General features: G+C 35.3%; 1 protein-coding gene across 1 annotated transcript; it reads left to right on the forward strand.

Annotated features, from left to right (window-relative positions):
* Nucleotides 1-11,680: 11,680 nt before the first annotated feature.
* LOC130818984 (uncharacterized) lies at nt 11,681-12,316 on the forward strand. Its single transcript, XM_057685281.1, has 2 exons — nt 11,681-11,837; nt 11,918-12,316. Exons 1-2 carry the CDS (start codon nt 11,751-11,753, stop codon nt 12,221-12,223), a joined length of 393 nt encoding a protein of 130 aa, XP_057541264.1. The 5' UTR covers nt 11,681-11,750; the 3' UTR covers nt 12,224-12,316.
* The last annotated feature ends 2,407 nt before the right edge of the window (nt 12,317-14,723 follow it).

Consider the following 14,723-nt stretch of genomic DNA (forward strand, 5'->3'; position numbering starts at 1 on the left):
ATTGGGAAAAATACGAGGCGCACACACTTCATAAGCAAAGGAGATATATATACCATCTCAAAATAATATGGCAATAGGAAGGACTTCAATAACTTCTAAAGTGTGCATACCATGTTCAATTTGTCGATATGGGATAAATCATCCCAACATGATTGCAATAATTATATTTTTTAATTTAAAGCGACTACAATTTGTAAATATTAAATTTTACAACTATACTTTATAAATAGCTTAAACTTTACGACTATAATTTAAAGGAAGATTTACTTTTAAAAATCAAACCTTTGGGTTATTCTCTTTTAAAAATCTCACCTTTTGATTAATTTTGAAAAATTTCACCTTTGACCTTGATTTTCTTCTAAAGATCCAAATAACCTGCAACTTGTTGAAAGGGGTTTACATGTATTTAAAAAAAATGTGACGGTTGTCAAGCTACAATTGGTGTTTATTTTTTTAATTTTAAAGAAAAGGTAATTAAAAAAAACTGCTTCACCACCCCCCACCACCATAGCCTCCCCTACACCACCGTCACCACTCTCTCCCTCATCAACTTGCCACCGACCCTCTCACTTGCAACCACAAGCACCACCCTCGCCTTCACTATTACCGACCTACCCTCACAGCAAAAACAAATTGCAAAACTCAGTCGAAACCATCATCCTCACAAGGGAACCACTACCCTCGCACAATAAAACTCCTAACCTAGTCACCATCACCACCTTAACAAAAACCCTAGCCCACCCAATTGTAAAACCCTAGCCCACCTTAACACCCGAATTTCCTCCCATCCTTTCTATCCTAACTTGTATAGGTTCCCAGTTCATAAGAGGAAAGTAGAATCTTAGTTGGGTGGCTTTTGTAACTTTTGGTCGTGTAGTGATGCTTACAGGTACGTACACGCATTAATTAATTATCATATTCATCGTTTCCAGGTATTATCAATATTTCATGATTATATGCATCGTATTTGTAACATTCGCTTTTTTTAAAAAATAAATAAATAAATAAAATAGTAATAATAAATATATAAAAACAAATTTCAGAAATTTAAAAAAAAAAAAGAAAAGGGGGTTTTTGCAAAAACTAATTCATGGTTACTCCTTCAACTTCCCTCCCCATTAACAAATAACTTCCCACTTCTCCCTCTAAACCTTATAACTAGAGGTGTTCATTCGGGTAATCGGGTCGGTTTCGGATGGGTGTCATTCGATTAGGTTGTATTTCGGATCGGTTATATTTCGGATGCGTGTTGCGACGGCTCATACTCGGGTCGGGTCGGTTAGTCACGGTTCGGTTGAAGATCGGTTATTCGAGCTATCGGGTTAGCATCAGTTCGGTGTCGGTTGAAGTACGTGTCGAGTTTCAATCGGTCTAGGATTGTCATCGGTTAATAATTGGTTCGGTTTTACCGGGTACAGATCGGGTTCAGGTATTTTACAAGTAGAATTCGGCTACGAATTGCGAATTACTAATTACTATTGATCAATTCAGTATCAGATTAAGTTGTTAGTCATTTTTTAATTGATGATAAGGTTTCTTTACTTAAAAGCAAAATAGTGAAAATGCCAATCAATTAGTGATCATTAATATATAGTTACTTTTACTTGTTTGACTGGAAATTAAAATTATAAAGTTCTACCAATTTTCATTTTATTCGATTAAAAGTAGTTAAATAAACATTGACCATTGATTATTAACTCTAAATATATGAAACCATGATGAAAGGTTGGTTTAATTAAGATTCTCAATTACTTAAACTCGAATTCGATCAATAAGATTAACTTAAGTTTGAGTCATTTATAAATTTTTGTCGCATAGATCAATATATACGAGTTATAGTCGCTATAAATCAAAAAGTGCAACCATTGTATGTCATCGAATTTCGGTCATCACCATTGTAAATGACCTTCGACTCTTATCAATCACCTTTGCACTCTTTCGACCCAAGTTATTTAAACTACCCTCCGCACTCTCCTTTTTCGCTTCTTCCTTTCTATTTCATTCTTACCCACCATTTCACCAACTAAGAATCATTATAAACTCGATCGCAAGTCGAACTTCCTATTGATACACTAGTGGAAAAAAACGTATTTGCTGCATATCATTTGCTGCGGTTTTTGTATATACGCAGCAATAAATAGGAAAAAGAATTAGAAAAAAAAATCATTAATTGCTGCGATTTTAAGGTGTGACCGCAGCAAATACTCAGTAGCACAATTATTTGCTGCGGGCTTCTTTTAACTGCAGCAAATAATGGTTATTTGCTGCGGTTTTTTATAAAGCCCGCAGCAAATAGTTGGTTCAAAAAATATAAAAAACGTGTTTTGACGTTCAATTGCTTAAAACCCTAAAATAACTTTCTTCAAAAACCCACGACGACGACTTTCTTCTTCTTCAAACTCTTCAATTTCAGAAAATTTCTTCAAAAACTCACGAAAAATCTCTTCAAGTTCTTCAAGTTTTTCAAATCATATGACTCTATTGTGTTTTCTCTTCATTTTGTTCATCATCTTCCAAACCCAAAAACTTTGTTTAAGTTGTTCAAGTTCCTGTGTTGTTGAGATTTGTTGCTTCAATAACCACCCATTGCACGAATTTCCTACTCCATCTTTGTTTAAGTTCTTCAACCCACCATTGTTGTTTTTCCTTCAAAAGCCACGAAATTAGGGCTAGTCTTGTTCTTTTTCAAGTCATTGTGTTTTAATAAGGATTTAGTCTTTTTTTATACTAATTTTGATTTTTTTTTTCATTGTAGGTTACATAATCTTATTGTAGAAACAAAATTAACATATCTCATTACCAAGGTATGTATTTTATATTTGAATGTGAATAATTTACTTATGTATGTACTTGAATATTTGAATGTGAATAATGTTAATTAATTAGGATTTTTAGGGTAGATTGAATGTGAATAATTTAATTATGTATATATGTAGTTGTATATTTGAATGTGAATAATTACTTATGTATGTGGTTTCAATGGTTCAATGGGTAGTTGTTCTTGTAAACGACATCATATAAGATTATAACCATGTAATTTAATTATATTTGCTAGTATTAAACCTGCTTTGCTTTATTATCTGTGTGAAGAAATTTGGAAGTAGGATAGTGGCTTTTGCTTATAGAAAATCGGCTAAGAAACTGAAGAGATTTAAAGAATCTCAGAATGAAATGAGATTTATATACATTACTTATAAAATACAAGAAGATATCTTTTAGCTAATGAACAATTCTTTTAGCTTCAATCAGGTTCAAAAGGTTTGTTGCTTTTGTGTGATTATTTTTATGTTTATAAAGATTTAAGATTGAACGCGCGATGTTTGTGAATGATCAAGTTCCTTGGTGATTGATTGTTGATAATGTATTATTCATTTTCTATTTTTAGGATTAAGTTGGTATTCTAATGTACTTCTAGGATGTTAATTAATTATGTTTTTAGATGAGTTTAATGCTTATTTGTGTTTCGTTGGATTTGCAGATTGATAGTTTGCCATGTCGATGTTTATTCGAAGGACAAAAATTCTCAACTCGTCAAATCCACTATTCACTTTCGCAAGCTGCTTTCTATATGAAACATGTAGGATTGAATCTCAAAAACCGAGAACTTTTGATGTGTGACACTCTTTTTGGAGTCAAGTATTCATTATTTTTATGACTAGAGTAAGTTTAAAAGTAATTGTGTCAAGTTTAAAAGCACCTTTTGATTTATTAGGACTTTAATTTGTATATGATGTACACATTATTATATTATATATACGATCGAGAGTTTACAAAGAGATTATTGGTGATTATTGGAGTTAATTGATGATTATCATTGGATTAATCATTGTTTATTACATTGTACATTATTGGATTATTTAATATTATTAAATGAAAACAACTGTAATATCCGTTTTTTTCAAAATAATAATAATAATAAATAAATAAATAAATAAATTTCAGAAAAAAAAACTTCCCATTAACAAATAACTTCCCACTTCTCCCTCTAAACACTAGTGGAAAAAAACGTATTTGTTGCTCATCATTTGCTGCGGTTTATTTATATTCGCAGCAATAAAGAGGAAAATTAATAAGAAAAAAAAAAAAACTATAAGTGCTGCGGTTAACCACAGGACCGCAGCAAATAGCCTTCAAAACTCATTATTTGCTGCGGTTAAGGCCGAACCGCAGCAAATAGCTCTTTGGAAATTTGTTAATTGCTCCTGTTTTTCATGAACCGCAGCAAATAAACCTTCAAAATTAACAAAATTGCTCCGGTTTCCTTTGAACCGCAGCAAATAACCTTTGGAATTTTAAGAAAACCCGCCATTATCGATTATCAGTTTCTTTTGTTTCACAATAAACCCTCACAAAACCCTTTTGTTCTCTCAAAAACGATTAAACTACTGCTGCCTTTTTTGTTCTCTCAAACGAATACCCATTCTTTGTTCTCTCAAAACCCATACGTTTGCTACTGCTGCTTTGTTCTCTCAATCAAACGTTTGCTTACTGTACGTGTTCATCTTCATTTTCATTCACAAACGAACCCAGAACAAACGTTTGCTTGTTCTACTGTGTGCGCATTCTTCAAAACCGTTGTTTGAAACCAAAGGCATTTGCTTGTTCATCTTCAAAACTCACGAATTAAGGTAGTATTTCTCTTTTTAATTTCAATAAGCATTGAAATATCTCATTGTTGCTTACTGTTCTTGTTGCTTGGTCTCATTGCTTTGTTCTTGTTGTTGGTCGCATTTAATGTCAAAACCCTTCTGTTCTTGTTGCTTTGTTCTAATGTAGATCATGATCAAAACAAAGAAATGAAAATATCGTTTAGAGATAGGTATGGTCTGTATGATATGTATGATATGGGCTAAATTATCTGTATGATATGGTCATCTTATTTTAGAGATAGGATTGCATATAAAATATCATTTATCCAATCTTGATGATAAAATATAAATGGGCATGAGAAATGAAAAGGAAATTTGTTTTTAAATAATAGTTAGTTAAAGATATAAAAAAAAAGAAAAGAAAAGAAAAAGAATGTGCCACCAGTTCCATATATATCTATATATATTACACACACACACACACACACACACACACACACACATATATATATATATATATATATATATATATATACATATATATATATATATACATATATATATATATATACATATATATATATATATATATATATATACATATATATATATATATATATATATATATATATATATATACATATATATATATATATATATATATATATATATATATATATATATATATATATATATATATATATATATATATATATACATATATATATATATATACATATATATATATATATATATATATATATATATATATATATATATACATATATATATATATATATACATATATATATATATATACATACATATATATATATATATATATATATATATATATATATATATATATATATATATATATATATACATATATATATATATATATATACATATATATATATATATATATATATATATATATATATATATATACATATATATATATATATATACATATATATATATATATATATATATATATATATATATATACATATATATATATATATATATATATATATATATATATATATATATATATATAGATATACATATATAGATATATATATATATATATATATATATATATATATATATATATATATATATATATATATATACATATATATATATATATATATATACATATATATATATATATATATATATATATATATATATATATATATATATATATATATATATATATATATATATATATATATATATATATATGGCATGTATTGTGAATTACGTTTAGATGATAGATACTACTTACTAGATAGACTATGGCATGTATTGTGAATTGGTTATAGTTGTGTTAGAGAACTACCCAATTGTGATCATCGTAGAATTAAAAGGGTCGAGGGAATGAACGATATATTAGTGCAACTTGAACTTTGTTAATGATAAGTAGACTATGAAATGTATTGTGATTTGTTTAAGGTTAAGTTAGTGAGCTTCTCACCATCTTGATATTCACTTGGAAAAGTTAGAGTAAATATGTTTTTAGGAATGTGGTTTGTTGTTTATTATTTATATTGTGGTTTGTGGTTTGTTAATTAATTATTAGCATATTTAGTAAATATGTTTATTATAAATAAGTATATATGTTTAAAAGTTGTGTATTAATTTTGTTTTGAATCAATTAATCACACTAATTAGGATGACAAACGATCGTTCTTGGATGTATGGAAGCATTGAATCGTCGGAATTTATTGATGGCGTATTAGAATTTTGTAGTATTGCGGTTGAACATCAAGTTAGGACGGGGGGAGTTGGTTTTTATTGCCCATGTGTCAGTTGTGGCAATGTATCAAAGGTAGATAGTGTTGATATCCTTAGGGAGCACATACTTCGACGTGGGTTTAGGCCTCAATATCATGTTTGGGTTTGGCATGGTGAGTTGGGAGTTTACAAAGAGAAAAGTGTTGTTGAGGACGTCAATAATGTGGCTGATGTCAATGAGGATGTAGTAGATCATGTTGATGGGTATGAGACAGATGAAGAGAATGTCGATGAGGATGTGGATCGTGTTGATGAGATGATGGAGGGAGTCGAGGATGAGTTAGGAAAACGTCCTCGTGTTTTTGACTTGTTGACAGAGGCTTCTCAAAAGCCTTTGTACCCTGGATGTACAAAGTTCACCAAACTAACAGCAGTGTTGACGATTTTCAACATTAAGTCAAAGTTCAATTGGAGTGACGCTAGTTTCACAATGTTATTAGAAGCGTTAGGTGAGTTGCTTCCTGAGGGAAATGAACTTCCAAAGTCGACATATTATGCCAAAAAGCTCATGTGTCCTTTCGGCTTAGAGTACCAGAAGATTCATGCGTGTCCGAATGATTGTGTGTTGTATCGGAATGAAAACGAGAACTTAGAAGAGTGTCCTAGGTGTGGGTTATCGCGCTACAAGCGTAAAGGGGCTCGGGATGCTAAAGAGCCCCCGGCTAAGGTATTGTGGTATCTTCCAATAATACCTAGATTCAAGCGCTTGTTTTCTATAAAGAAAGATGCGTTAAATTTGAGGTGGCATGCAGATAGGGTGAAGAAAGGTCACTTGCTCACACATCCATCTGATTCTCCGGAGTGGAAGAGTATTGATAGGTTGCATAAGACTTTTGGGGATGAGGTTCGTAATTTAAGGCTCGGACTGTGTACGGATGGAATGAACCCGTTCGGCAATCTTAGTTCTCAACATAGTACTTGGCCGGTACTTTTAGTGATCTATAATTTGCCACCTTGGTTGTGTATGAAGCGTAAGTACATAATGCTTTCGCTTCTTATCTCGGGTCCTAAACAACCTGGCAATGACATAGATGTGTATCTTGCACCTCTCGTTGAGGATTTGAGAAAGATGTGGGATGAAGGCGTTTCAGTGTTTGATGCATATGTTAATGAGGAGTTCACCTTGCGTGCAATGCTTTTATGCACCGTTAATGATTTTCCGGCATATGGCAACTTATCGGGGTATAAGAACAAAGGGAAGAAAGCATGCCCGATATGTATCGATGACATGGAATCCACGTGGTTTCCTAAGTGCAAACACGTATTCATGCACCATCGAAAGTTCCTCCCACGAGACCACCAATATCGTAAGAAGAAGAAGTTGTTCAATGGGGAGGTTGAGGACCGTGTAGCTCGTCGACCGTTGACCGGTTATGAGGTTTATGAACAGGTTAAGGGAGTTGAGACTGTATTTGGTAAAACGGGGCAAGTGCAAGGAGGTGAAGGCCGATTATGGAAAAAAGAATCAATCTTTTGGAAGCTTCCATATTGGAGAGATCTACAGGTTAGGCATTGTCTTGACGTTATGCAAATAGAGAAAAATGTATGCGATGCCATACTCGGGACACTCATGAACATTCCGGGTAAGACAAAAGATGGTAGGGCCGTGCGAGATTGGTTTGAATGTAAGGGTCTTCGTCCGGAGTTGTGGGCACATGTTAAGGTGAGTAAGAAAAGAAATAGAGCTGATGATGAAGTTGGTGGCAGTAAGAAGAAGATGCTTAATGAAAAAGTTTATTTGCCTCCAGCTTGCTACACATTGTCCAAAGCAGAGAAGCGGACATTTTGTGAGTGTTTGTATGGCATTAAGGTTCCGTCTGGGTACTCATCCAACATGAAGAGATTTGTTAGCCTAAATGGTGAGCTGAAGTTGGGAAGCATGAAATCTCACGATTGCCATGTAATGATGCAAGTGTTCTTACCAATTGCAATCCGTGGAATACTGCCAAAACATGTGAGATGTGCTATTACCGAGCTATGTTCGTTCTTCAACACAATTTGTAGTAAAGTTCTTGATCCCTTTAAACTTGATGCACTTCAACTCGACGTGATTGTAACTTTATGCAAGTTTGAGATGTATTTTCCACCTTCTTTCTTTGACATAATGGTTCATCTTATTGTCCATCTCGTTCGTGAGATCAAACTTTTGGGTCCAGTTTTTTTAAGGTGGTGTTATCCTTTTGAAAGACACATGGGTGTTTTACAAAACAAGGTGAGGAATCCAGCACAACCCGAGGGGAGTATGATTCAAGGCACTGTGAGCGATGAGATTAGTAACTTTATAGCCGAGTATTTGGCCATGGCAAAGCCTATTGGACTTCCCACCTCTAGACATGAAGGAAGGCTTGAGGGAAAAGGAACAATTGGCTCCAAATCGGTCACACCTCCTCGAGAAAGCCTTCTACAAGCACACTTGTATGTGTTGCATCATATTCCGAAAGTTCATCCTTTTTTGAGTGAGCATTTTGATATATTGCGCGCAAAACATCCTTCTAAAGGGAATAGGGCATTGATGCAGTTGCATAACAAGACGTTTATTAATTGGTTTCATAATCGAGTAATATGCGAAGAACTCAAGGGTGTATCCGAAATTGTTAAGTGGTTAGCTTTTGGTCCTCGTGATGATGTCAACAAATATGAGGGTTACGATGTCAATGGCTTCACATTTTGGACTGAGGGTCAAGACAAGAAGTCATCGTATCTACAGAATAGTGGGGTTTCTATTTTGGCGTCATCTACATTTTACGCGAGTGCGAAGGATCAAGCGCCGGTTGATGCTAAATTGGTATACTACGGGCGGGTACATGAAATATGGGAGCTTGACTACTATACTTTCAATATTGGTCTTTTCAAATGTAAGTGGGTAGATAATAATCGACGATGCATAAAAAATGACGACCCTTGTGGATTCACTCTTGTAGACTTAGCTCGTTTGCGTGATAGTGAGGAGCCATTCATACTAGCCACACAAGCCAAGCAAGTATTCTACATTGTAGACCCGTGTGATAAAAAATGGTCTATTGTTGTACCGGGAAAAAGAAGCATTCTTGGTATAGGTGATGTTGAGGATGAGGAAGAATATGAAGCTTTTGAAGACTCCCCTCCCTTTATCAATCCAATATCAGTGGATCAAGATGATGTAGATGATGTAGATGTTGGTTATATGCGTGTAGATCACACGGAAGGAATACATTTGAATTAAGTGATTCACAAGGTATGAATTTAAAGCTTTTAAAAGTTTTTTTGGCACTTGGTTTGTTTTGCATGAAACTTTGCACAGAACACTTATTTGTTATATATTATTGTGTTGAACGTACGTATTAGAATTGTAAATCATAGTCATATTCTTAATATTACTTAGCTTATGTTCTAATATATTTCTATTCATACTCTTTCAGGTACTGATATATAATGCATCTATTCAGAGACGAAATTGTCCCCGAGATTGAGACCTCGGATAATGAGCATCGTAGTTACGACAGTGAAGAGGACCAAATTGTGAGATTCGAGCGTATGGCTGAAGACGCTCCACCTCTAGACAATGATTTTGAGACTGAAGACGCCCCACCAATGGATGCTCCCACTACCAGTAAGAAAAGAAAAGGGCGAGGTCCTACGAAAAACCTCAAAGTCACGGAACCAATGCATTTGGAATACAATGCATTGGGTCAACCCTGCGGAAAATGGCGTAGGCAATATGGAAAACAAGTGGGCCTATGTATCCGCAAGATTTCCATATTGCACGCATGGAACGAGGTTCCAGAGGGTTTGAAAAACTTTCTATGGAATGATACTGTGGTAAGCAACTTTACTATTTTTACTCATTTAGTTTCATTTTAAAATTAATTTAATTGACAGTAACAAATATAAATTTTTTTTGTAGAATCTTTTCCACATCGAGAGCGATGAGGACAAGAAGAATGTGTTTCTTTCAGCTGTTGCTGAAAGATTCAGAGATTTCAAATCCAAGCTAGTAACTGGCTGGATTACGAAGACCCGTGCCCGTACGACCAAAAAGGTCAAAACGGGAAACGAAGGTGGAGAGCAAGCACCTTCGAAGATGCCCTACGAAATATGGGGTCACATATCGAAGAGGGATTGGGAGGCCTTTGTTGCCAAAAGAACAACTCCCATAGAAGTTGTAAGTATTTCATATTATATTATAGTTTACCAATTTGAATTTAATTCTTTTGATTCAGTCATTAAACTAATACATGACATTCGATTTCTATTGATTAATTAGGAAAAGCGTGGTAAAGCTTCAGATTCTGCAAGCAAAAGGAAGTTTTACCATCGCTTAGGCCAGAAAACGTACGATGAGGTCCGAAAAGAGTGGGTGGATGCGGGTTTATACCCCAATCAAAGTTCATCCACACCCTCATCTACGACTACCTCCGCATCCGTACATACTCTTGCTGGAGATCGGGTGCGTGATTGGTATTGCGGGCTTCATTCCCGAGATGCAAGTGGTAAATTTACCATTAATGATCCGGAAACGAAGAAGGTTGCTGATGCTGTGGTGAGTTTTGAAATTATTAAGTATATTCTTCATTTGTTTTGTATTCTTTGGCTTTGATGTACTTATACTAATTACTATATATGTCACTTTTTATTTGAACAGATGGGCTGGAAGGAAAAAGAAGCTACGGGGGAGTTCACCCCAAAAGGCAATGTTGACGCATTGCATATGGTCTTAGGGAAAGACCACAGTGGGCGGGTAGTCGGAAAAGGAGGCGTCCGCGTGGGGTTACAGAAGGCATTCGGCAAAGAGTGTGTTGCTACTCAATTCCGAACGGCACTGCGGGAAGAAGCAGCAACCCTCCGAGCGGAGATTACGAAGGACATTCTCGCGAAGTTGGCCACCGTGTTGCAAAAGATGGGTGCACCCATTGTGGACTTGGCAAACCTGATTGTCGAGGATCAGGGAAGTCAACATGGGGATTCTAACGCTTTGGTCGAGCCAACACCCGAGCCCATAACCCCCGTAGCACCCCAGCTCTTTACTAATACCCCCGTTGCTCAAAATCCGGAGCCAACTCCGGTGCCAGTGCTACAGGTACATAGTTTTTAAATATATAAGCACTTATTAATTTAAATTGCAACGCGTAATTAAAATTTTATTATGATGCTTATTATACTAAACGACACAATTTTCAGGAGGCGACTCCTTGTTCTCTTTTGCTGCCTCAGTTAGGTGTTGCTAGTGATGGCGACTTAACTGAGGTTGCATATGGTATGGCACAGTCAAATAAAGAGGGCCAAACAGTGCATTCAGTGCCTGTTACAAGTGGCCACATCAGTGTGGCCGTGGAGACTATTGTAAAGGGGTTTGAAGATTTCTCACTCCCAATTCCAATGCCAGCATGGAGCCTTGAGAAACTATCAGACGCCCTAGGTAGTTTCGTCACATGGCCATATGCTTGGGTCCGATTCACTAACATGGTAAGAATCATTTGTACCTTATTTATTTTTATTTTTTTAATTGCATGCTCACACTAATTTAATTTTATAAATTGAAATAGCAAAAGAGTCCAAAGGGATCTTGTAGAGAGGTCGGTTCCTCAGCAAAGGTGTCGACTGGGTCAAAGTCGATGCCAAGCACTCCAATTTTGACTGATGAGGAGCTAAAAGATCTCTCTCAAGATTGCAAATGGCTGCATTATTGTGCATCTCGCATAAGTCAGGAGGACCCAATCATGTTGCCCCTGCTGAAGGAGCAATACTGCTTTTCAGAAGACCCGTATGTAATTATTGGTCCTAGTGACATCGGGCAATTTTTGAGAGGAGAGATGCTGAACGTAGCTCTTTTCCATGTCTACATGAGGTGATGTTCATTATCTTACAAGTTAGGCATTGTTGTTTAATTGTTTTAATGACCGAATTACTAACAAAATTCTCTTATTTGTGAGTTTAGTGCGGTTTACGAGGAGGTAAATTCTTGCGAACCTCCAATAAAAATTGGATGGTTTTGTCCGGAGACGATTTCAGGTAGTAAATGTAGAAATGATCCAGATGTCGTCAGAGCATACATTGAGACTGCTTTGACTAATTCCCTTGCATGTAAACACACATTCATTCTGGCTCCATATTGGGAAGAGTAAGTTTTATTTTTGAAATTGAACTTATCTTTTGATTTTTAAAGTCACCTAATCTCTAATTTGTTGATTTTAAATTTGTGTTTGTAGTTTGCATTGGATACTTTTGATCATATGTCCTTTAATGAACACCGTGCACGTCTTCGACTCATTACAAAAACCTAACAGCCTACCTCGCAACACAAGATTCAAAGCATTGTTGAATGCGTACGTAATATTAATTATTTTACCAATTTGATTTAATTAAGTGTTATATATATATATAAATGGTATTACTTTTCCCATGCGTTTCAGCGCAATGAAAAGAGTGCGTGGACAAATGGGATCTACATCCAGAGCCACATTTCCAAAATGGATAGCAAGAAAGGTACACAAATTCGATTTTATGGGTTTTGTATAGGTTTGGTCAAATGATCATGAAAAGAACACGAAACAACCACAAACACTTAAACAAAATTCTGATCTAGCAAACTGTCGACCAGCCCTCCTTCGGCTCAGCTTCTAGGAGTCCACGGGGATTGTTAGAATGGTTTTAGGACCTTGATAGCTAGATCCAAGTACCAAGATTCCATTTCCACTTTAGCCTAGGTCCTGGATGCATAGGTTTGGTCTCCACGTGTCGTGCAAGGTGGTCTGGTCACTAGTTTGATGCTGTCAATTTCGCGTTTTTATTTGTCAATTTCGCGCGTAAAGTAGGTCAAACATGGTTTGTTATGCACGAAACTTGGTACACAACACTATTTGGCATATATTATTGTGTTGAAATGGTTAGAATTGATAATAATAGTCATATGCTAGAAATTAGAAGTTAAGTTGCGATTTTGTGCGTTTTTAAGCGTTTTTGTCAATTCCGCGCGTAAAGTAGCTCAAACTTGGTTTTGATGCGAAACCGGGGCTGATTAAGGCCTTGGTTATGCAAGGATTAATGTTGTGCGTAAGCTTTGATTAATGACACAGTCAAAAACTACAAATGATCATGAAAAGAACACGAAACAACCACAAACACTTAAACAAAATTCTGATCTAGCAAACTGTCGACCAGCCCTCCTTCGGCTCAGCTTCTAGGAGTCCACGGGGATTGTTAGAATGGTTTTAGGACCTTGATAGCTAGATCCAAGTACCAAGATTCCATTTCCACTTTAGCCTAGGTCCTGGATGCATAGGTTTGGTCTCCACGTGTCGTGCAAGGTGGTCTGGTCACTAGTTTGATGCTGTCAATTTCGCGTTTTTATTTGTCAATTTCGCGCGTAAAGTAGGTCAAACATGGTTTGTTATGCACGAAACTTGGCACACAACACTATTTGGCATATATTATTGTGTTGAAATGGTTAGAATTGATAATAATAGTCATATGCTAGAAATTAGAATTTAAGTTGCGATTTTATGCGTTTTTAAGCGTTTTTGTGAATTTCGCGCGTAAAGTACTCAAACTTGGTTTGTTATGCACGAAACTTGGCACACAACACTATTTGGCATATATTATTGTGTTGAAATGGTTAGAATTGATAATAATAGTCATATGCTAGAAATTAGAAGTTAAGTTGCGATTTTATGCGTTTTTAAGCGTTTTTGTCAATTCCGCGCGTAAAGTAGCTCAAACTTGGTTTTGATGCGAAACCGGGGCTGATTAAGGCCTTGGTTATGCAAGGATTAATGTTGTGCGTAAGCTTTGATTAATGACACAGTCAAAAACTACAAATGATCATGAAAAGAACACGAAACAACCACAAACACTTAAACAAAATTCTGATCTAGCAAACTGTCGACCAGCCCTCCTTCGGCTCAGCTTCTAGGAGTCCACGGGGATTGTTAGAATGGTTTTAGGACCTTGATAGCTAGATCCAAGTACCAAGATTCCATTTCCACTTTAGCCTAGGTCCTGGATGCATAGGTTTGGTCTCCACGTGTCGTGTAAGGTGGTCTGGTCACTAGTTTTATGCTGTCAATTTCGCGTTTTTATTTGTCAATTTCGCGCGTAAAGTAGGTCAAACATGGTTTGTTATGCACGAAACTTGGCACACAACACTATTTGGCATATATTATTGTGTTGAAATGGTTAGAATTGATAATAATAGTCATATGCTAGAAATTAGAAGTTAAGTTGCGATTTTATGCGTTTTTAAGCGTTTTTGTCAATTTCGCGCGTAAAGTAGGTCAAACATGGTTTGTTATGCACGAAACTTGGCACACAACACTATTTGGCATATATTATTGTGTTGAAATGGTTATACTT

The sequence above is a fragment of the Amaranthus tricolor genome, chromosome 7, assembly GCF_026212465.1.
Source record: "Amaranthus tricolor cultivar Red isolate AtriRed21 chromosome 7, ASM2621246v1, whole genome shotgun sequence".
Lineage (NCBI taxonomy): Eukaryota > Viridiplantae > Streptophyta > Magnoliopsida > Caryophyllales > Amaranthaceae > Amaranthus > Amaranthus tricolor.

Bases quoted from the DNA above. Each gene is read 5' to 3' on its own strand.
- LOC130818984 (XM_057685281.1), top strand. From the start codon at position 11,751: ATGCCAGCATGGAGCCTTGAGAAACTATCAGACGCCCTAGGTAGTTTC. The intron at 11,838-11,917 runs GTAAGAATCATT...AAATTGAAATAG, and splicing joins GGGTCCGATTCACTAACATG to CAAAAGAGTCCAAAGGGATC.